At 45.9% G+C, this 24,068-nt stretch overlaps 3 protein-coding genes across 12 annotated transcripts in view; all 3 read left to right on the top strand.

The window, feature by feature from the left end:
* The first annotated feature begins 379 nt into the window (after positions 1–379).
* Positions 380–18,405, top strand: LOC6638758 (dynein heavy chain, cytoplasmic). Of its 8 annotated transcripts, none has more exons than XM_047012201.1 (15): positions 380–722; positions 1,810–2,384; positions 2,448–3,294; positions 3,357–3,960; positions 4,032–4,137; positions 4,572–4,610; positions 4,826–4,981; positions 5,039–9,100; positions 9,225–9,251; positions 9,325–10,477; positions 10,546–12,654; positions 13,686–13,884; positions 14,295–14,412; positions 14,478–18,076; positions 18,143–18,405. In XM_047012201.1, exons 1-15 carry the CDS (start codon positions 479–481, stop codon positions 18,309–18,311), a joined length of 14,007 nt encoding a protein of 4,668 aa, XP_046868157.1. In that variant the 5' UTR covers positions 380–478; the 3' UTR covers positions 18,312–18,405. The 8 variants fall into 8 exon arrangements, with proteins under 8 accessions (XP_046868157.1, XP_046868158.1, XP_015034606.1 ...); XM_047012202.1 differs by lacking the exon at positions 13,686–13,884 and adding an exon at positions 12,764–12,959; XM_015179120.3 differs by lacking the exon at positions 4,572–4,610.
* A 20-nt stretch (positions 18,406–18,425) lies between these two features.
* Positions 18,426–19,808, top strand: LOC6638759 (uncharacterized oxidoreductase YjmC). Its single transcript, XM_002062506.4, has one exon. It carries the CDS (start codon positions 18,436–18,438, stop codon positions 19,627–19,629), a length of 1,194 nt encoding a protein of 397 aa, XP_002062542.3. The 5' UTR covers positions 18,426–18,435; the 3' UTR covers positions 19,630–19,808.
* A 778-nt stretch (positions 19,809–20,586) lies between these two features.
* The window catches only part of LOC6638889 (carboxypeptidase N subunit 2), an 82,011-nt gene continuing 78,529 nt past the window's right edge, over positions 20,587–24,068 (top strand). For all 3 annotated transcript variants that reach the window (XR_002724273.2, XM_023178631.2, XM_002062507.4), the window contains exons 1-6: positions 20,587–21,152; positions 21,219–21,362; positions 21,435–21,745; positions 21,809–21,957; positions 22,026–22,285; positions 22,348–22,818. Coding sequence is in view for 2 of the 3 variants with exons in the window: in XM_023178631.2 (XP_023034399.1) it covers positions 20,602–21,152; positions 21,219–21,362; positions 21,435–21,745; positions 21,809–21,957; positions 22,026–22,285; positions 22,348–22,777 (1,845 nt within the window). In the remaining variant the exon portion in view is untranslated. The remainder of the gene's footprint in view (positions 21,153–21,218; positions 21,363–21,434; positions 21,746–21,808; positions 21,958–22,025; positions 22,286–22,347; positions 22,819–24,068) is intronic.

The raw sequence follows: 24,068 nt of genomic DNA, 5'->3' as shown, positions 1-24,068 counted from the left end.
ACATGTTTATACTTATATATTATATTAAGGCAATACTTTTTCATTGACTTTTGAAAAGTAATCTATGACTTTAAATATCTACGTAATAATAATTGTTAAAATAATTAATGGTAGTTTTTAAATCATCCACTAACATATTGTATATTATTTATTATTAATACAAATGAAATGACATTTGATTGCAATGCCATCTCTAGCGTTCATTTTTTAGCGTTGCCACATCGCTGTATCCGTTAAATGTTACATGTATAGTTTTTAGGCGGGAAGCTAGTTCAGCAGCCTGGCAGCGCCACACATAGTGGTTCCGTTGACCATCTAGTTCTGACAGAAATTAGCGGTTTTTTTCTAAATGGGCCATCACTATTAGCAAACTGCAAGTGCAGACAAATTTTTTTTTCGCAACGAGCAAACCGACTTGTGATTAGAATTCCAATTGGATAAAAAATATCTTTGAAAACTTAGTTAACTGTGTTAAAGTATGGGAGACTCCTTGGAGAATACCGACACGTCGGTGGACCCGGGTGTAAATGTGTCCATAGCAAACTATGATGCATTTGCCAATTATTTACGCAAAGCGGTAACAATTTTGTTGCCAGAAGAGGATGTGGTGCCACCTTCTTTAAATCGGGCACTGGACGATCCTATCAACCAGGAAACTATACGAAAGTTCCTGTCAGACCCCCAGGTGCAGGCGTTGTATGTGCAGCGCAACTGCATTAAAGGTAGGTAAAATAAACAGAAGTCAAAGTTTTCTATTGCTCATCCAGCAGCAGAAGCCGACACCTGGATGAAAACTAAAATGGCGTCGCAGGGGAAAGCTTCAAACAATTTAAGTAAAAGAATTTGAGCATCTCAGAGAAGACTCCGCTTGACCCATCCCAAAATGTTGTAAAAACATATGTATTGAATAACATGTTTTTTCTTATTGTTTAAATTAAGTTTTTCCAAATATGTTTTGCGCATGACGTCATCAGTTGCCAGCTGAGTCAGTTCTCATCCCCTTGGTAGAAGAGCATATTAGTTTCTCTTTGTATAAAAAACATTCCAAATATGTTAAATACAATGTGTTCATAAATATCAGTAGTAAGGCGATTTGTTCCTTTTCCCTCACTTGTGTTTGTCTCACATGATATTTATTTACTTTAGCTCGATACTGGAGAGCGGAAAGTTAAGGAAACAGCTGCAAGGGTATAGGTGCTTCGATCCAGCCAACTTGTTATTTGCCCCTATTGCTTTTGCAGGTGTGGCCACATTCCGTAGTTTAGAGTTACCAGCTCGTCGTCGGTTGCCGGTTGTTTAAATTTTTGTTATTCATTTAAGCAGTAAAATACGGATTTGTAACTTTAGAAACGTTTGTTTTGAAGCATATTAGTAGGAAAAAGTTGTGCAAATTGCTTTGAGTGCCGTTGGCAGCAGCTGTTTTAAGTTCAAGCTGATACAGTGTTGCCGGAAGAACATTTGTTTTTGGCATTGAAATTACCCCTCTCTCCGACAGATTCAAGGCAATGGCCTTGTTCTTCATGGCCAGGTGTGTGGGAGCAATGAACGTTCAAGGCTCAGCCTTGGGTATACAAATTTTGAAGGTTCTCACCTTGGCCGCTGAAATTTCGAAGGTAATAGCCTTGGTAATGAAATGATGTCAGTGCCATTTTGATGACCAGAGAGATTTGAGAGAAGCAAATGTGGGTGAAGGTTACTTTCATGACACATATGTATGTATACCTACAGTACCGGGGGATGGGTTTCGTGTGCTGCTTTATCTGTCTCTATTTAAATGAGTTTTTTCTTGCTTTCTCTCTCGTTGATTAGAGGATGATACGGAACAGCCTGCTGAGGGTGAAGAGGAAAAGGAGGAGGTGTCCTATCAGATCAGCAATGATGTCCATTTTACCAACAGCCGTATGGCTTCTTTGGCCTGTATAAAGCGGGGTGTTGTGGTTGAGGCAGATAAATCCATTCATTCCCAGCTGCGTTTGATCAACTTTTCCGATGGATCCCCCTATGAGACCTTGCACGCCTTCATTAGCAAGTCCTTGGCTCCTTATTTCAAGTCCTATGTCAAGGAATCAGGCCGTGCTGATCGGGATGGCGATAAGATGGCTCCATCGGTGGAGAAGAAGCTGGCGGAATTGGAGATGGGACTATTGCATTTGCAGCAAAATATCGACATACCTGAAATTACTTTATCGGCCCATCAAACTGTCAATATGGTGATCCGTAAATGTTCCGAAGAAGGACGCAAGGCAAAAGTGGTAGATTTTGGTGACAAGGTGGAGGACTCTTCCTTCCTCAATCAGCTGCAGAATGGTGTCAATCGCTGGATAACCGAGATTAAGAAGGTCACCAAGCTCAATCGTGATCCGGGCTCTGGGACAGCTCTACAGGTTAATATCATACATACATTCTACTTATTAACATTTAATTAATGAGTGATTTTCTTTTTACAGGAAATCTCTTTCTGGTTGAATCTCGAGCGCGCCCTATACCGCATTCAAGAGAAGCGGGAGTCCCCTGAGGTAGCTTTGACTTTGGATATCCTAAAGCACGGCAAGCGCTTCCATGCTACTGTCTCCTTCGATACGGATACGGGCCTTAAACAAGCCTTGGCCACGGTCGCCGATTATAATCCCCTGATGAAAGATTTTCCAATTAATGATTTACTCTCTGCCACAGAGCTAGAGAAGATACGTCCTGCAGTGCAGCAAATTTTTTCCCATTTGCGGAAAGTCCGCAATACCAAGTACCCTATCCAGCGTTGCCTCAAGCTTATCGAGGCTATTTCAAGAGATTTATCACAGCAGTTGCTCAAAGTGTTGGGCACTAGGCGCCTCATGCACATTCCATTCGATGAATTTGAGCGTGTGATGAACCAATGCTTTGAGATCTTTAGCTGCTGGGATGATGAGTACGATAAGCTCCAGGGTCTGCTTCGTGATATTGTGAAGAAGAAGCGGGATGAGCATTTAAAAATGGTATGGCGCGTCTCGCCAGCTCATAAAAAGCTGCAACTACGCATGGAACACATGCGTAAATTCCGACGCCAGCATGAGCAATTGCGCACAGTGATCCTTCGTGTGCTGCGTCCAACCAAAACCGGAGGACAAGCAGCCGTTGACGAAGGTAACGGAGCTACTGAAACAAAGCAGCCTTATAGCCTGGATGCGGCTGATGCAAACGCCATTGAGGAAGTCAATTTGGCCTATGAAAATGTTAAGGAAGTTGATTGCTTGGACATCACCAAGGAGGGCTCCGAAGCTTGGGAGGCTGCCGTAAAACGTTACGAGGAGAAAATCGGTAACTAACTTAAAGACAACTTGCTCAGTAGCAGTTATTCACAATTTGTTGTCCTCTTCTAGATCGCGTGGAGACTCGCATTACTGCTCATTTGCGTGACCAATTGGGCACAGCTAAGAATGCAAATGAGATGTTCAGAATCTTCTCACGCTTCAACGCCCTATTCGTTCGTCCTCATATTCGAGGCGCTATAAGGGAGTACCAAACACAGTTGATCCAGCGCGTCAAGGATGACATTGAGGCCTTGCACGAGAAGTTCAAAGTGCAATATCCCCAAAGCAAAAGTTGTCGTCTCTCTTCAGTTCGTGATCTGCCCCCAGTTGCAGGTTCCATCATTTGGGCACGCCAAATTGATAATCAACTCACCATGTATCTCAAACGCGTCGAAGATGTGTTGGGCAAAGGATGGGAAACGCACATCGAGGGCCAGAAGCTTAAAGCCGATGGCGATAGCTTCCGAGCTAAATTGTCCATCTCAGATGTCTTTCATGAATGGGCACGTAAGGTCCAGGAGCGAAATTTCGGCAGCACTGGGCGTATTTTCACCATTGAGTCGACTCGCAGCCGTACAGGTCGAGGCAATGTGTTGCGATTGCGGGTCAACTTTTTGCCCGAGATCATCACTTTGGCCAAAGAAGTGCGAAATATTAAGAATTTGGGATTCAGGTGAGTAAAGATGCTGGAAACTTTAGATGTCTGATTGTGAGTAATTAATAATAACATTGTGTCCCCTTTAGAGTTCCCTTAACCATCGTTAATAAGGCCCATCAAGCAAATCAGATATACCCGTATGCCATATCCCTAATTGAAAGTGTTCGCACCTATGAACGCACATTGGAAAAGGTAAGAAAAATCTTAAGAAGCATTTTGAATTTGGCAACCTTCAGACAATATTTTTATAACCATATATACATACATAGATGAAATACTGTATGTAAGATTCAAGTTCTTCACACTATGAACCAAATTTGTCTGAAGATGGCCTTCATATTCTCTTTTCGATATTTTATCTAGCTCTAAAAAAAAACTTGTCCACTCATCTCCACACTATTGCTCTCTACCAGATGTTAGCACGACCAAGCTGTGAGCAGTCGCTCGATTCCCCCTTTTTGTTCTGGCAATGCATAAAGCTTGAATTTGCTTAATTACACACACAGAATCACACTCACACACACTTACACCAGCAATACCACCCACCACCCATTCACACCTTAGTTTTAAGCTTAGATTTGTCGAAACTCAAACCAAATCAAACGAAAAACCTTTCTTTCATGCAGCTTAATAATAGGAGTCTAGCACAAAACTCTGTTTTCAAGGTAGTAAAGCTTGTGTCCTTCCATGTCCTTCCATCCCCACCAAATATTTTAGTTTGTTTCGTTACATTTTATTTTTGTAATGCAACCACAAATTTTAAATTTAGTTTAGTTTAGTTCCTTTCACTCCCGGCATGCCTTTCCACCTTCCACCAGTTTGAATTTGTCAACCTGTATTTATTTAAATTTAAAAATCACCATTAACTTTTTCCAAATAGATTGAAGATCGTGCCAGCATTGTCCCTCTGGTAGCTGGTCTACGTAAAGATGTCTTGAATTTGGTGTCTGAAGGTATTGGTTTGATCTGGGAGTCCTACAAATTGGATCCCTATGTTTTACGTTTGTCGGAGTGTGTAACACAGTTCCAGGAGAAGGTAAAATTACGAAAAATTATATATGTAAATTCCAGACTTACGGTTTTCTTTGATCAGGTGGATGACTTGCTGGTGGTTGAAGAGCAACTAGATGTAGATGTTCGATCGTTGGAAACTTGTCCTTATAGCGCAGCCACATTTGTGGAGATTCTTTCAAAGATTCAACATGCTGTCGACGATCTTTCGTTGCGTCAATACTCAAATCTAAGTGTGTGGGTTACCCGTCTTGATGAGGAAGTGGAGAAAAAGCTGGCCCTACGCCTACAGGCTGGCATACAAGCCTGGACAGAGGCCTTGACTGGCAATAAGAAGGAGGTGGACACCTCAATGGACACTGATGCACCAGTGCAGCCAACTCATAAATTGGGAGGCGAACCGCAGATTCAAAATGCTGTACATGAGATTCGCATTACAAATCAGCAAATGTATTTGTATCCATCCATTGAGGAGGCCCGCTTCCAGATTATGCAGCAATTTTTTGCCTGGCAGGCCATAGTCACTTCCCAGGTACGTCTGCAGAGCACTCGATATCAGGTGGGTCTTGAGAAACCAGTGTCTCAGACTTATCGCAATCTGCTAACCAAATTGCCCGAGGGCAAGAGTCTGGAGAATGCCTACGAGGCCATTGAGCTGAAAGTTGGCGAAGTGCGCAACTACGTCGATGAATGGCTGCGCTATCAAAGTCTATGGGATCTGCAGGCTGACACTCTGTACGGACGCTTGGGGGAGGATGTGAATTTGTGGATCAAATGCCTGAATGACATTAAACAATCCAGAACCACATTTGACACTTCCGATACTCGTCGAGCCTATGGACCCATAATAATCGATTATGCAAAGGTCCAAGCAAAGGTCACCCTGAAATATGATTCTTGGCACAAGGAAGCTTTGGGCAAATTTGGTAGTCTCCTGGGAACGGAAATGACCACTTTCCATTCAAAGGTATCGAAGTCCCGCACAGATTTGGAAATGCAGAGCATTGAGGCAGCGAGCACTTCGGATGCCGTTAGCTTCATCACCTATGTACAGTCTCTGAAGAAGGATATGATAGCCTGGGACAAGCAGGTGGAAGTGTTCCGTGAGGCACAACGTATATTGGAGCGCCAGCGTTTCCAGTTTCCAAACAATTGGCTGCATGTGGACAACATCGAGGGCGAATGGTCAGCGTTTAATGAAATCATTAAACGCAAGGATACAGCCATACAAACGCAAGTGGCGTCGCTTCAAGCCAAAATTGTGGCTGAAGACAAGGCCGTGGAGACGCGCACTGTGGACTTCCTCAATGATTGGGAGAAGACCAAGCCAACGGGTGGAAAAATCAGGCCCGATGATGCGTTACAGCAATTGCAGATATTCGAGAGCAAGTATTCCCGTTTGAAGGAAGAGCGTGACAATGTAGCCAAGGCCAAAGAGGCCTTGGAATTGCAAGAATCAGCTGTGCCCAACAACAGTTCTGAGCGTATGAATGTGGCTCTGGAGGAGCTCCAAGACCTGCGTGGCGTGTGGAGTGAGTTGTCCAAGGTCTGGACCCAAATCGATGAAACACGCGAGAAACCTTGGCTCTCAGTGCAACCAAGGAAATTGCGTCAACAACTGGAGGCCATGATGACTCAGCTAAAGGAGCTTCCCGCTCGCCTGCGCATGTACGAGTCCTATGAGTATGTGAAGAAGCTGATCCAAAGCTACATCAAAGTTAACATGCTGATTGTGGAACTCAAATCGGATGCGCTAAAGGAGCGTCATTGGAAACAATTGACCAAACAATTGCGAGTCAACTGGGTGATATCTGACTTGACACTTGGCCAAGTGTGGGATGTCAATCTGCAAAAGAACGAAGGCGTTGTGAAGGATATCATACTGGTGGCCCAAGGTGAAATGGCTTTGGAGGAGTTCTTAAAGCAAGTGCGTGAATCCTGGCAGAACTATGAACTGGATTTGATCAACTATCAAAACAAATGCCGCATTATCCGAGGATGGGATGATCTCTTCAACAAGGTCAAGGAGCATATCAATTCTGTGGCTGCCATGAAGCTATCTCCCTATTACAAAGTATTTGAAGAGGAGGCCCTGACCTGGGAGGAGAAACTAAACAGAATTAATGCCTTGTTCGATGTTTGGATTGATGTGCAACGCAGATGGGTCTATTTGGAGGGCATATTCTCGGGAAGTGCTGATATAAAAACTCTCCTGCCTGTGGAGACTTCGCGTTTCCAGAGCATCAGCTCGGAGTTCCTTGGCCTAATGAAGAAGGTCACAAAATCACCCAAGGTGATGGATGTTCTTAACATACCAGCTGTTCAACGATCTTTAGAACGCTTGGCTGACTTACTCGGCAAAATCCAAAAAGCCCTGGGTGAATACTTGGAAAGAGAACGTACATCCTTCCCCCGCTTTTACTTTGTGGGCGATGAGGATCTGTTAGAAATCATTGGCAACAGCAAGAATATCGCTCGCCTGCAGAAGCATTTCAAAAAAATGTTTGCCGGCGTGGCTGCCATACTCCTTAACGAGGAAAACAATGTAATATTGGGCATATCTTCCAGAGAGGGCGAGGAGGTGCATTTCATTAACCCGGTTTCCACTGTGGATCATCCCAAGATTAATGAATGGCTGTCCCTGGTAGAGAAGCAAATGCGCTTCACATTGGCCTCGCTGTTGGCCCAAGCAGTGCAGGATATCAAACAGTTCCGTGATGGTAAAATCGATCCTCAGGCCTACATGGAATGGTGTGATAAATATCAAGCCCAGATTGTGGTTCTGGCTGCCCAGATCCTATGGTCCGAGGATGTGGAGGCTGCCCTGCAACAGGCATCCGAATCGAATTCTGGTCAGGGCAAACACATGCAACGTGTGCTCGGCAATGTTGAGAGCACTCTGAATGTTTTGGCGGATTCAGTGCTGCAGGAGCAGCCTCCATTGCGGCGTCGCAAGCTGGAGCATCTGATCAATGAGTTTGTGCACAAGCGCACTGTGACCAGACGACTCATCACTAATGGAGTGACTTCCCCGAAATCGTTTCAATGGCTATGCGAGATGCGATTCTATTTCGATCCGCGTCAGACTGAGGTTCTCCAGCAGTTGACCATTCATATGGCCAATGCCCGTTTCTTCTATGGCTTTGAGTATCTGGGAGTTCAGGATAGGTTGGTGCAAACACCGTTGACAGATCGCTGCTACCTCACCATGACCCAGGCCTTGGAATCGCGTCTTGGAGGTTCACCCTTTGGACCTGCCGGTACAGGAAAAACCGAATCTGTGAAAGCTCTGGGCAATCAACTGGGTCGCTTTGTGCTCGTCTTCAACTGCGACGAAACCTTTGACTTCCAGGCCATGGGACGCATCTTTGTGGGTCTCTGTCAAGTGGGAGCATGGGGATGCTTCGATGAATTCAACCGTCTGGAGGAAAGAATGTTGTCGGCTTGTTCACAGCAAATCCAGACTATCCAGGAAGCCCTCAAATACGAAATGGATAGCAACAAGGAGAGCATAACCGTCGAGTTGGTTGGCAAGCAAGTGCGTGTCTCGCCCGACATGGCAATCTTCATCACAATGAATCCTGGCTATGCTGGACGTTCCAATTTACCCGATAATCTGAAGAAACTATTCCGTTCATTGGCCATGACTACACCCGATCGACAGCTTATTGCCGAAGTCATGCTTTTCTCCCAGGGCTTCCGCTCGGCCGAGAAATTGGCCTGTAAGATTGTTCCCTTCTTCAAGCTGTGCGATGAGCAGCTTTCCAACCAGAGCCATTACGATTTTGGTTTGCGTGCCTTGAAATCGGTGCTGATCTCGGCGGGCAATGTGAAACGTGATCGCATCATGAAGATCAAGGAGCAGATGCGTCAACGTGGCGATGAGAATATCGATGAGGCTTCAGTGGCTGAAAATCTACCCGAGCAAGAGATTCTTATACAGTCAGTGTGTGAGACAATGGTGCCTAAACTGGTGGCGGAGGATATTCCTCTGCTCTTCTCTCTATTAAGCGATGTCTTCCCCAATGTGGGATATACTAGAGCGGAAATGAAGGGTCTGAAGGAGGAGATACGCAAAGTATGCCAGGAGGACTATCTGGTATGCGGCGAAGGCGACGAACAAGGAGCTGCCTGGATGGAAAAGGTAATAATCTAACCTTCTACTTGTTTAATGCCTTTCCTTTGGGCAATCTTATTCAGGAATCTATTCATGTTATTTTCTTCATAATCATCCACTTTAAACACATGTCTAACCAAAACAACAACAGGGACTCGGCTCCACCTGGGTGGACAAAGTAACTAAACAGAAGCAAATTCCTGAATTCTGAAGAAATTCTAAACCCTGTTCTCTTTTCTCATCTCGCTTAGGTCTTGCAACTGTATCAAATATCGAACCTTAATCATGGTCTAATGATGGTTGGTCCGTCTGGATCGGGTAAATCAACCGCTTGGCGCACACTGCTCAAGGCCTTGGAACGCTTTGAGGGTGTCGAAGGGGTGGCCCATGTCATCGATCCCAAAGCCATCTCTAAGGAGGCTCTCTACGGTGTCCTTGATCCCAACACTCGCGAATGGACCGACGGTCTGTTCACCCACATTCTGCGTAAAATCATTGACAATGTTCGCGGTGAGATTAACAAGCGTCAATGGATCATTTTCGATGGCGATGTCGATCCCGAGTGGGTGGAAAATCTCAACTCAGTGTTGGATGACAACAAGCTGTTGACTTTGCCGAATGGCGAACGTCTGTCATTGCCTCCTAATGTCAGGGTGATGTTCGAAGTACAGGACTTAAAGTTTGCCACTTTGGCCACAGTTTCCCGTTGCGGCATGGTGTGGTTCTCTGAAGATGTATTGTCCACAGAAATGATATTTGAGAACTACTTGTCGCGGCTACGTAGCATTCCATTGGAGGATGGCGACGAGGACTTTGTGGGCGTCATTAAACCGACAAAGGACAAGGAGGAAGAAGTATCACCCTCGCTTCAGGTGCAACGGGATATTGCTCTTTTGTTGCAGCCCTTCTTCTCCGCCGATGGTATTGTAGTTCGCACTCTGGAGTATGCCATGGATCAGGAGCACATTATGGACTTTACGCGCTTGCGTGCGCTAAGCTCACTCTTTTCAATGCTCAATCAATCGGCCCGCAACGTACTGAACTTTAATTCGCAACATCCCGATTTCCCCTGCTCGGCGGATCAATTGGAGCACTACATACCCAAGGCTTTGGTCTACTCGGTGCTGTGGTCGTTTGCCGGCGATGCCAAGTTGAAGGTCCGCACAGACTTGGGTGATTTTGTGAGAAGTGTGACCACCATTCCCCTGCCTGGAGCAGCTGGAGCGCCCATTATTGATTATGAGGTCAGCATGAATGGTGAATGGGTCCCATGGAGCAATAAAGTTCCTGTCATCGAGGTGGAGACTCATAAAGTGGCCTCACCTGACATTGTGGTGCCCACTTTGGATACGGTCCGTCATGAGTCTCTTCTGTACACGTGGCTGGCCGAGCACAAACCATTGGGTGAGCTATGGAGAACAAAAATTCCTCTGCATTGTATTCCTAATAACCAATTTTTAATTTGCTTGCAGTGCTCTGTGGTCCTCCTGGATCTGGCAAGACCATGACTTTATTCTCAGCCCTTCGCGCTTTGCCTGACATGGAAGTGGTGGGTCTAAATTTCTCTTCGGCCACCACACCGGAGCTATTGCTGAAGACTTTCGATCATTATTGCGAGTACCGCAAGACTCCCAATGGCGTGGTCCTCTCACCTGTCCAGATTGGCAAGTGGCTGGTCCTCTTCTGCGATGAAATTAATTTGCCCGATATGGATAGCTATGGCACGCAGCGAGTTATCTCCTTCCTACGTCAGTTGGTTGAGCACAAAGGCTTCTATCGTGCAAGCGATCAAGCTTGGGTTTCGCTCGAACGTATTCAGTTTGTGGGAGCTTGTAATCCTCCCACAGATCCTGGTCGCAAGCCTCTGTCTCACCGTTTTCTGCGTCACGTGCCGATCATTTACGTAGATTATCCAGGAGAGACATCGCTCAAACAGATTTATGGCACCTTCTCGCGTGCCATGCTGCGTCTAATGCCAACTCTGCGTGGCTATGCTGAACCCTTGACCAATGCCATGGTGGAGTTCTATTTGGCGTCTCAGGATCGTTTTACTCAGGATATGCAGCCGCATTATGTATATTCGCCGCGTGAGATGACCCGTTGGGTGCGAGGTATATGCGAGGCCATTAGGCCGTTGGATTCCCTGCCTGTAGAAGGTCTGGTCCGCTTGTGGGCCCATGAGGCCCTGCGTCTGTTCCAGGATCGTTTGGTAGACGATTCGGAGCGTCGGTGGACGAATGAAAACATTGACTTGGTGGGCCAAAAGCACTTCCCCGGAATTAACCAAGAGGAGGCGCTCCAGCGTCCAATATTGTACAGCAATTGGTTATCCAAGGATTACATGCCTGTGAATCGTGAAGAACTCAGAGACTATGTGCGGGCACGACTAAAGGTGTTTTATGAAGAGGAACTGGACGTTCCTCTCGTTCTATTCGACGAAGTTTTGGATCATGTGCTACGCATCGACCGAATCTTCCGTCAGCCTCAGGGTCATTTACTGCTCATCGGTGTCTCTGGCGCTGGCAAGACCACCCTGTCCCGATTTGTGGCCTGGATGAATGGCTTATCCATTTTCCAGATTAAGGTCCATAATAAATACACAAGCGAGGACTTTGATGAGGACTTGCGTTGTGTGCTCAGGCGCTCTGGCTGCAAGGATGAGAAGATAGCCTTTATTCTGGACGAATCGAATGTATTGGACTCGGGTTTCTTGGAGCGCATGAATACTCTGTTGGCCAATGGAGAAGTTCCCGGCCTGTTCGAGGGCGATGAATACACCACTCTGATGACTCAATGCAAGGAGGGAGCCCAACGCGAGGGTCTTATGCTGGACTCTAGCGATGAACTGTACAAGTGGTTCACCCAGCAGGTGATGCGTAACCTTCATGTGGTCTTCACCATGAATCCATCAACCGATGGACTCAAGGATCGAGCTGCCACTTCACCAGCTCTGTTCAATCGATGTGTCCTGAACTGGTTTGGCGATTGGTCGGACTCCGCCCTCTTCCAAGTGGGCAAGGAGTTCACCACACGTGTGGACCTGGAGAAACCCAACTGGTCGTCACCTGACTTCTTCCCTTCAGTGTGTCCGTTGGTGCCTGCCAATCCCACACATCGCGATGCTGTCATCAACTCTTGCGTATACGTGCATCAGACCCTTCACCAGGCCAATGCACGTCTAGCCAAGCGTGGAGGACGCACAATGGCAGTGACTCCGCGTCATTACTTGGACTTTATTCATCATTTTGTCAAGCTTTACAATGAGAAGCGCAGTGATCTGGAAGAGCAGCAACTTCATCTCAATGTGGGTCTCAATAAAATCGCTGAAACTGTGGAACAAGTAGAAGAAATGCAGAAATCGCTGGCAGTCAAGAAGCAAGAACTCCAGGCTAAGAACGAAGCGGCAAATGCCAAGTTGAAGCAAATGTTCCAGGACCAACAGGAGGCGGAAAAGAAGAAAATTCAATCCCAAGAGATACAAATCCGTCTGGCCGATCAAACAGTGAAAATCGAGGAGAAACGCAAATACGTAATGGCTGATCTGGCCCAAGTGGAACCAGCTGTCATTGAGGCGCAACAAGGTAAGATTTTCGGTGGCCAACAGGGACATGGACATTATTTTTGGGGGGGAATGTATAAGTTAGTTTATCTAATCTATAAGTTATTGTAAATGTATGTAAATCCGCACAGCTGTTAGCTCCATTAAAAAGAAACATCTGGCCGAAGTGCGGTCAATGGCCAATCCCCCGGCTGTGGTGAAACTGGCCCTGGAATCGGTCTGTGAGCTGCTCAATGAGAGTGCTACCGATTGGAAGGCCATACGCGGTATACTCGTTAAAGATAGTTTCATATCGTCGATTGTTAACTTGGAAACAGACAAGATCACGTACGCAACACTCAAATCTTACTCTTTACCTACCACATAGCCACATACCATACCCCCCATACCCCCCATACCCGTCTCCTTGTCTCCCTTATTATCACATGATATACTCATCCTTAGACTCATCTGATCCAACCTCTCATTATCATCATCATAAGTTCAATGTGAACTAATTGGCTTAAAGTGAATCGATTCATCTCTCTCACTCTCACTCTCTCTCTCTACATCAAACATAACTCTAACCCAACAACAGTTGTATAAATCCAAACACACCACCGATCTAGCGAGATTCGTTTCATATATCTGTGAGAAAACCGAAACCAAAGTGTAGTAACTGGAGATATAGATATATGAAACGATTCTTGAACTTGTATATTCTTATATACATAAACATAATATATACTGATTCAATCCATTACACCTGCATATGCAATGCACTGGCAAGAAATCAAAAACTGTCAATCACTTAACATTGTGTGAATATATATAACTAGTTATCCCTCCTCTCTGTTTGTCTATATATATGTGTGTGTGTGTGTGTGTGTATGTGTGCGTGTGCGTGTGTGCGTGGGTGTGCAAAACTAAACGACGGAACTAAAAGTTTAGGGTATTACAGTATTTAACTTCCGGTTAAGTTCAAGTTAGAATATATAACATTAGATCCTATTATACTGACTACTTACTACTACTACTGATGATTGATTGTTAACCAAAACAAATTGTATGCAGCCGTCAAATCGATACGCAAACAACAGCTCGTTGAGGTGAGGACCATGGCTAATCCACCGTCGGTGGTTAAATTGGCCTTGGAATCGATCTGTTTGCTGCTGGGTGAAAATGCCACCGATTGGAAATCGATACGCGCTGTGATAATGCGTGAAAATTTCATAAACTCAATTGTATCTAACTTTGGTACCGAGCATATAACGTAAGCATGAAAATCAATCGTTTTAATAATCAATCAAATTCTTTATTTCACTTTGTTGTTACTTTTGATTATTTATTGTTGTTCTTGTTGTTTTCTTTTCGTTGATGTTTATTAGTTGATTTCTTTTGTTTACACTTTGAGTAGATTTTCAAATTGGAGTTATACTTTCAATTTTGTTTTGTTTTTCTGGTTCCCAGTTCAATCTTTGTAAATATTATTACTATCCTGTATTAACTCTCTTGATGATTAATTGGCTTCCGATTTCTATCATGATTTGGTTTTGGTCAAATTTAATAATAATCAGCTTTTGCTTGCTTAATTCATACAAAACAAAAAACAAATAAATAACCCACCTGTCTCAATTTATTTCGAGAGAAATTGCTAATATGTTGTCTATGTCGCTCAAACAGTGATGAAGTGCGTGAGAAGATGAAGTCAAAGTACCTCAGCAATCCGGACTACAACTTTGAAAAGGTTAATCGGGCCAGTATGGCCTGCGGACCCATGGTTAAATGGGCCATTGCTCAGGTAAGTTTCATTTGTAATTAATAATTTTTAAATTACTAATGACTCCTTGCTCCTTGCGCTTGCAGATCGAATACGCCGATATGTTGAAACGTGTGGAGCCTCTGCGCGAAGAGTTGCGTTCACTAGAGGAACAAGCTGATGTGAATCTGCATAGCGCCAAGGAGACAAAGGATTTGGTCGAGCAACTGGAGCGCAGCATTGCTGCCTACAAGGAGGAATATGCCCAGCTCATCTCTCAGGCGCAAGCAATTAAAACCGATCTGGAGAATGTCCAGGCCAAGGTGGATCGATCGATAGCCCTGCTCAAGAGTCTGAATATTGAACGCGAACGTTGGGAGTCGACCAGCGAGACATTCAAGAGTCAAATGTCCACAATTGTGGGCGATGTGCTCCTCTCGGCCGCCTTTATTGCCTATGGCGGATACTTTGATCAGCATTACCGGTTGAATCTATTCACCACTTGGTCACAGCACCTGCAATCGGCCAGCATCCAGTATCGTGCGGATATAGCCCGTACAGAGTATCTGTCTAATCCGGACGAGCGACTTCGTTGGCAGGCCAATGCCTTGCCGACAGATGATTTGTGCACAGAGAATGCCATCATGTTGAAGCGCTTCAATCGTTATCCTTTGATTATCGATCCCTCGGGTCAGGCCACCACATTCCTGCTCAACGAATATGCCGGCAAGAAGATCACCAAGACGTCGTTCCTCGACGACTCGTTCCGCAAGAATTTGGAGTCGGCTCTTCGGTTCGGCAATCCTCTCCTGGTCCAGGATGTCGAGAACTATGACCCGATATTGAATCCTGTCCTAAATCGCGAGCTGAGACGCACAGGCGGAAGAGTATTGATCACACTGGGCGATCAGGACATTGATCTCTCGCCCTCGTTTGTTATATTCCTATCCACACGGGATCCCACCGTGGAATTCCCCCCAGATATTTGCTCTCGAGTAACATTTGTGAACTTCACAGTGACGCGCAGTTCGCTGCAATCGCAGTGTCTGAATCAAGTCCTGAAGGCTGAACGTCCAGATATAGATGAGAAGCGTTCGGATTTGTTGAAACTGCAAGGAGAGTTCCGCCTGCGTCTGCGTCAGTTGGAGAAGAGTCTCCTGCAGGCTTTGAACGATGCCAAGGGCAAGATTCTCGACGATGATTCGGTAATAACAACCCTGGAGACCCTGAAGAAGGAGGCATACGACATTAACCAGAAGGTGGATGAGACCGACAAGGTCATTGCTGAAATTGAGACTGTCTCGCAGCAATATCTACCATTGTCAGTGGCTTGCAGCAACATCTACTTCACCATGGACAGTCTGAACCAGGTGCATTTCCTCTATCAGTACTCACTGAAGATGTTCCTCGATATTTTCTCTACGGTGCTGTATAATAATACCAAATTGGATGGCAAAACGGATCATTCCGAACGTCTAGGCATTGTCACAAAGGATCTGTTCCAGGTGTGCTATGAGCGTGTGGCTAGAGGAATGCTCCACAATGATCGCCTAACCTTTGCCCTCCTCATGTGTAAGATCCACTTGAAGGGCACCTCGGAGAGCAACTTGGATACGGAATTCAACTTCTTCCTGCGAAGTCGCGAGGGCTTGCTGGCCAATCCCACTCAGGTGGATGGCTTGAGTGGCGAACAAGTTGAAGGAGTCAATCGACTGGCATCACGTTTGCCCATATTCCGCAAGCTTCTGGAGAAGGTCAAATCCATTCCGGAGCTGGGAGCCTGGCTTCAACAGAGCTCACCAGAACAAGTGGTTCCCCAATTGTGGGATGAGTCGAAGGCTCTATCGCCGATAGCCAGTTCGGTGCATCAGTTGCTATTGATACAGGCCTTCCGCCCAGATCGTGTAATTGCAGCAGCCCACAATGTGGTAAATACCGTCTTGGGAGAGGATTTCATGCCCAATGCCGAGCAGGAATTGGACTTCTCCTCCGTGGTAGATAAGCAATTGAATTGTAATACCCCAGCACTCCTCTGCTCGGTTCCTGGATTTGATGCCTCTGGCCGTGTGGACGATTTGGCTGCCGAGCAGAATAAACAAATCTCCAGCATAGCCATAGGATCTGCAGAAGGATTCAACCAAGCAGAACGGGCCATAAACATGGCCTGCAAAACGGGACGTTGGGTTCTGCTTAAGAATGTGCATTTGGCACCTCAGTGGTTGGTGCAATTGGAAAAGAAGATGCACTCATTGCAGCCACATTCCGGGTTCCGTCTCTTCCTTACCATGGAGATCAATCCCAAGGTTCCTGTCAATCTGTTGCGCGCTGGACGCATCTTTGTGTTTGAGCCACCACCGGGTATCAGGGCCAATCTGCTGCGCACTTTCTCCACGGTTCCAGCAGCTCGCATGATGAAGACTCCCAGCGAGCGGGCTCGCCTCTATTTCCTCCTGGCTTGGTTCCACGCCATAGTCCAGGAGCGTCTGCGCTACGTTCCGTTGGGATGGGCCAAGAAGTACGAGTTCAATGAATCCGATTTGCGAGTGGCCTGCGACACCCTGGACACTTGGATAGACACCACAGCAATGGGACGTACTAATCTGCCGCCAGAAAAGGTGCCATGGGATGCCTTGGTCACACTGTTGTCGCAATCCATTTATGGTGGTAAGATCGATAACGATTTCGACCAGCGTCTGCTCACCTCCTTCCTCAAGAAACTGTTCACGGCCCGCAGTTTTGAGGCTGATTTTGCTCTGGTAGCCAATGTGGATGGATCTTCTGGTGGCCTGCGTCACATAACGATGCCCGATGGGACTCGTCGTGACCATTTCTTGAAATGGATTGAGAACCTAACCGATAGGCAGACTCCATCCTGGTTGGGGCTACCCAATAATGCCGAAAAGGTGTTGCTTACCACGCGGGGCACCGATTTGGTCAGCAAGTTGCTCAAGATGCAGCAGCTAGAGGATGATGATGAATTGGCCTACAGTGTGGAGGATCAGTCGGAGCAATCCTCTATTCCTCGTAGCGAGGATGGTCGGCCATCCTGGATGAAGACACTACACAATTCGGCCACTTCGTGGCTGCAACTGCTGCCCAAGCAATTGCAGGTCCTCAAACGCACCGTGGAGAACATCAAGGATCCTCTGTATCGGTACTTTGAGCGCGAGGTGACCAGTGGTTCCCGCCTGCTGCAAACAGTCATTTTGGATCTGCAGGATGTGGTTCTAATCTGTCAGGGTGAGAAGAAGCAGACCAACCACCATCGCTCCATGTTGTCCGAATTGGTTCGCGGCATCATACCTAAGGGCTGGAAGCGCTACACTGTGCCCATTGGCTGCACTGTCATCCAATGGATCACCGACTTTAGCAACCGTGTCCAGCAATTGCAGAAGGTCTCGCAACTGGTCTCCCAGGCTGGCGCCAAGGAGCTGCAAGGCTTTCCCGTCTGGCTGGGTGGTCTACTCAATCCGGAGGCCTACATTACAGCCACGAGGCAGTGCGTTGCCCAGGCCAATAGCTGGTCATTGGAGGAATTGGCTCTGGATGTGACCATCACCGATGCCGGCTTAAAGACCGACCAAAAAGATTGCTGCTTTGGCGTTACTGGCCTCAAGCTGCAGGGTGCCCAGTGCAAAAACAATGAGCTGTTGCTAGCCTCCACTATTATGATGGATCTGCCTGTGACCATTCTGAAATGGGTCAAGTAAGTAATTTATTGATTGAAATTTAAATTTGCTCCTAATTTGATCCTCCTCTATTTGATCCAAAGGCATTCGTCGCCGGAGACACGTCTCAGCAAACTGACTTTGCCGGTTTACTTGAACTCCACCCGAACGGAGCTGCTCTTCACAGTCGATTTGGCCGTGGCTGCTGGTCAGGACTCGCACAGTTTCTATGAGCGCGGCGTGGCCGTGCTGACATCAACAGCTCTAAATTAAATTTAAATTCCCTGCCCCCCACCCCAAAGTAATCCCGCATAAGCTTATTTATCTAACCCCCTATCAAATGAATATATAATTTATCCCAACCCAAGCAAACTGAGTCTGACCTTTCCCCCCTATAATGATGACAATGATTCCCCTATCGAACATGTTTGTAGCTCGTTCGGTTAGTGGGAGGCGGTTGGCTAGCTTTCGCATGCCTTTGGCCTTCCACCCAGAGATCGCTCACTCTTCGCTGGTTTTTGTGGACGAAGTGCGGCGCTTTATCCAGGATTGCCTCAGTCGTGTGGGTGTGCCGTCTATTAAATTGCGTTGCATCAGTGATTTTCTGGTGGCTGCCGATTATCGCGGAATTTACGGCAGTGGACTGAATCGTCTGGAGATATATTTGAATGATCTGCATCATCGTTACGTCAGGATTGATGCCGATCCGGTGGTAATCAGCGAGACTCCCGTCGTGGCTCATGTTAGTGGCAATGGCGCGTTGGGAGTGATTGTGGGGAACTTTTGCATGGATCTGGCGGTGGAAAAGGCCCGCCGCAGTGGCCTGGGATTGGTCGTGGCGAAGCAATCACAACACTTTGGAATGGCTGCTTGGTATGCCTTTCGGGCCATGAGCAATGGTTTCGCTGGACTGGTGCTTTCCAATGCCGCTCCCTTAATGGTGCCACCGGGATCACAGGAATCGGTAATGGGAGCTAATTGTTTGGCGTTTGGCGTCAAGGGCAAAAATACCCACTTTATGCTCGACATGGCCACTAGTGCCAAGGACATTGGCTCCATTGAGTGGGCTTTTATGAAGAACGATTATATTCCCCACAACTGGGCAGCGGATGAATGCGGCGTCTCCACTTGTTTTCCCAGTTTAGCGCTCTCTGCTCAGCGCCTGTTCCCCGCTGGTGACCACAAAGGCTTCTGTTTGGCGGCACTGATTGATGTGTTGTGTGGCGTCATGTCGGGTTCGAATTATGCCACTCGCATTCCCCGTTGGAATGTTGAGTGCCAGCAGGGGAATCCCAATTTGGGTCAAATCTTTTTGGCCCTTGATCCTTGTTACTTCATTCCTGATTTTATGGAGCGACTGGATGACTTTAATAGCCGCATCAAAAATAGTCGCCCCAAGGATAAGATGCATCCAATTAGACTACCTGGCGAGTTGGAGAAACTTCACATGGATTATGTGGATGATCTGCGGGCGCTTCCGTATCCTAATATTCTGTTGGCCAAATATAAGGTTATTGCCGATATGCTGTGTGTAAAGCCCATTCAGTTGGCCTTCGGCTCCTGCCCTGCCAGGAAGAAGTGTTTCACTTAAGTTCCTGCAGCATTAAGAAAAACAGGCAGAATGGGCGATGTCACAAGAATCGTTACGAAATAAATTTAACATCCTTTGGCAAGGCGGATTAGCGATTTCTGTGACACCCGATTCCGCTTATATGATGCAGCGCCATCCGTTAATGAAATAATAAAAAACCATTATATGGGAACTGGGAATTTTTGTGGCGCCATCCATTGTTTTTTAATGATTGAGAACAGTTGTTAAAAAAAATGGGAAATATAAAAATAACGGCTGAGAATGGATTTTAAAACTCTGTAGGGGGCGCCAGCTTAGCAAATAAATAGTCCCACTGTTTTTTTTTATCAACCGATTATTTTAATCGATAAAATATCGATTATGGGGGCGTCGATAATAAAGCACCGTTAGAAAATATAAAACGTTTGGCAGCAAAATGGAGAAGCATACAGAATTCTTTCCAAATCGTGAATATACCCTTGATTCCTTCCCAGGCCTTGAGAATTTAAGCTTAGAGACCGAACAGAAGATCCGGCAACGACTGAAGGAAAGCACATGATGAGTAATAAGACATTTTTCAATCCCAAGACTTTCGTTGAGACGCGGGAAGACTCATTGTAGTCATTGGGTCAAAAGTTGCCAGAAACCACAGGAACATTAATTTACAAAAACTAACATCTGACTAGCGTAACTATGTGCATATACTGCCCCAATCTAGTCTTGAGACCGTGAATATTGTTCATCTTAATTTGTCCAAGCTAATTTATTGCAATTGAGGGGGAGCTGATATGGACCGCCCTGCTAGGCATGTGCTCTTGGCAATCAGATTTGCAGTGGAACTTTTGGTTTCTGGGAGAAACCATCCCCTGCCGCGCCATGAACTACTTAAGGTAATTGTTGCATGTAAATTTGCCTAAATTATACCAATTATGTCTTAAATTGCTCTTATAAATAAGACCGCCGATCTGAATAATCGCCACATATATAGTTGACATGTCGTTGCGGATCTTTGGTGGATATGTCTGTCTAATGTTGGCTGCTTGTTGTGTGCTTGCCAGCCCACCGCAAAGTAAGGATTCCCCTACCCAGAGTCTGGACGAATTCCGGCAACGCTATCTCTTGCCCCTGATATCGGGAGGCCAACGCAACTGCAGCTTAAATGCTTGCGAATCCTTAGGCATTGTGTCTCAGCTTCTTATGCTGATCAATACTCTGCCGAATGGCACCCAGCAGGCTGTGCCAAAAGATGAGAGTGCGAAAGCGAAGGAGAAGATTGCAACGCCAAAGGAAGCCAACGAGGAGGTAAATGCCATGTCGCACTTGGCCAATTTTGATCTGGTCAAGCGAGTGCGTCAGATCGAGAGTCGCTTGCGTTCCGTCGAACAGCCCATTTGGCACTTGGCCACTGGCAGCCAGATCGAATGGAATCATTGCACATCTGGAGTGTGTCGTTGTAACCCAGATACAAAGAGTTTCACTTGCTGGAATACAAATCTGAAATCAGTGCCCGTTACCCAGGTGATACCTATGAATATGGTTGCCATGTGAGTATTTATCTTTATCTATGGCCACTCTATATGGATGACGATTTTATGCTACCTATTTGACAGAGATCTCTCCCGTAATATGCTCTCTACTTTGCATAAGGACACGTTCCGTGGTCTTACCTTGCTAAAAGAACTGGATATATCAAATAATGTACTCGATTTCTTACCCTTTGATTTGTTCCAAGACCTGGATAGTCTCTTGCATTTGTGAGTCCTTTACAATTAATTGATCTTTATGCGGGGACTAATGAGTTTTGTTCTCTGTATCTGTATTCAAAGACGCATCCAGAATAACCAACTGGAGGATATCGATGCTCGCACTTTTTGGAAACTACGCAATCTGAATCTATTGGATCTTAGCAAGAACGATATAGTACTTTTGCCAGAATCGATTTTCTACCATGCGCAACGTTTGACTGTCGTCAATATGTGTGACAATCAAATTAAAAACTTCCCCCCCAACTTGCTGCGAGATCAGCTCATGCTGGAAGAGCTGGATATGTCCAGAAATAAGATCGATGAATTGGTCTCGGGTAGCATCCGCTATTTAACCAAGCTGAAGGCTCTAGATTTTGGCTGGAATCAAATCGGTGCGACAGAAAATGGCATGGAATTAGCAAAAGACAATTGTATTTTAATTCTTTTCACTTTAGCTCGAATCGATGATGATTTCTTTGGTGGCCTAAAGAGTCTACGCACATTGATGCTGCATAATAATCGGATAACCTCCATATCGGGCACAATTTTCAATAATCTGGTCAACTTAGTGACCCTTGATCTGACCATGAATCGCATTAGTCATGTTAGTTTTCGTGGAGTATGCGAAAGAAATTTCCTGTTATGGTTTGAAAATTTGATTTTCTCTTTTAGATTGATGGGCAGGCCTTTGCCGAATTAAAAAACCTAAACGAGCTGTTCTTAGGACAAAACTCTATGTCTACCATTCCGGCGGGTCTGTTTCTGCGTGTAAGTGCTTTGACTCGGCTCACCTTCTTCTCGAACAATTTGACCACACTAGAGGCGGACGACTTTAAGGGTCTAACGCATCTAAAGATTCTGATGCTAAATAATAACATTTTAAAGTATTTCGATGCCAGGGCATTTGAGCCTCTCACCCAGCTTGAGAAACTGTGAGTATGAGAATTTCCAAAGCGATGTCCTCTCCATGTTGTTCTCCTCTTCTCCTCCGCAGCCGTATTGACTCGAATAAGCTGATGTTTCTGCCACATGGAGCCCTTCATGGCCTAGACAAGTTGGTGGCTGTTAAATTGGACAAGAATCCCTGGCATTGTGATTGTCGTGCCCTCTACTTGGCTCGTTGGATACGGGAGTTTGTGCTAAAACTCTGGGATGGTCAACAGCCGATGTGTCGTGGTCCTGGCGACTTGGGTGGACACGAGGTCGGCCTCTTGCGGTACGACGATCTCTGTGACGGGCAGTGGGCCAGCATGTTGTCCCTGTCGCCGCGTCTGCCAGTGCGCAAACATCGCATATCCACGCCCATGAACTACACCGACTATTTCAATTTGTATCTGAAGCATATCTACAATGCCACCACCGACGAGGAGTTGAAAGAGGCCGAGATAACCAGCGTGGCCATCAAGAAGGTGCAATCGGATTGAATTCGAATCCATCGGGTTTAAATAATCATATACACTCACAAGTAAGTGAACTTTAATTGTGGTGTTGACCTCGCCTTACAAGCTGGAAAACAGTTTCTAGGCCTCATATTCATAGTTGCAAGTGGGAAAGGGGAAAGTTGTTTAGAAAATGCCAAGAACAGCAGAAATTCAAGGCTGGGGATGGCAAAAGAGGAAATTGAGAGGGCCAATTATTAAGTGTTTACACTAATATTTACAATTTCCATACCGCAACGAGGAATAAATTAGTCGAAAGGTATACTAGAAAAAATTGCACTTCACTTACTCATACTCCCTCTCTCTCTCTCTCTCTCTCTAGGTCGCAGTCTCTCGTTTAGTTGGTCTGTCCTTTTAGTTGTCCCTAGCCATACACAAATTACAGGCGATGCTTTCCGCACCTTTTCCTACTCCCACTCCCAATTCACCTGTGCCACTGTTGTCGTCGTCGTCGTCGTCGTCTATCTATGCGAGTTTGCGACAAGCTTTTTACCTAACCAATTTATTGCTTCCGCCCTGCTCTATCCTGGGCCTGCGCCTGTCCTGGGCCGCCTGCTGTGTCCTGACTGCTTGCCTGAGTTGTAGTTTTTTCGTTGGCCATATCATTCTTTTCATACCCCCTAGACCATAAGTTCAACGAGGAGTATCAATCCTACCCAAAAAATACTTGGTAGTAGACATCAACAGACGCGACATGGTCCAGTGATTAGTAATTATCTCTCTTAGTTCTATATGTAAAGCCTCTTTGCTGGTGTTTCTATTCCCTGTTCGAGGGTATTTAAAAGTTGATTCCCTGTTCATTCTTCATACTAAATTGTTGGTGTTGTTGCTGTTGGCGTTGTCCTTGCAATTTCCATGTGTTGACATTGCCAAGCTACATTCACTTTTCCTCCTTTGGTTTGGTTGTCTGTTAGAACTGTTTTTGGGCGCTGCTTTCTGTTTCCTGTTGCCAGTTGGCAGTTTTGTGGGCGATAGTGAAGCGACACCGTGGTCGTCGTCGTCGTTGTCGGCGTTGACGGCGCCGCCGCCGCCTCATCCTGTCAACGCGTAGACAACAAATGCATTTTTATAGAAAATTTGCAAGGCAAATATTAAAAAATTGAATGCCACCATTGTTGTTGTTATTGTTGTTGGGTGTTGGGTGTGTCTGGCCTGGGAGACTGGGGAAGGGCGGCATCGGTGATTGCCTTAGAAGTGGCTCGGCTTTTGTATGATGAGGCAAACACACACACATACACACAAGACGCTGGAAAGCAGGAAAAAACAAAATGTCAAC

This window comes from Drosophila willistoni (assembly GCF_018902025.1).
Source record: "Drosophila willistoni isolate 14030-0811.24 chromosome XR unlocalized genomic scaffold, UCI_dwil_1.1 Seg144, whole genome shotgun sequence".
Taxonomy (NCBI): domain Eukaryota; kingdom Metazoa; phylum Arthropoda; class Insecta; order Diptera; family Drosophilidae; genus Drosophila; species Drosophila willistoni.
The sequence above is the reverse complement of the archived record's forward strand: the minus strand, read 5'-3'. Positions and strand labels throughout refer to the sequence as shown.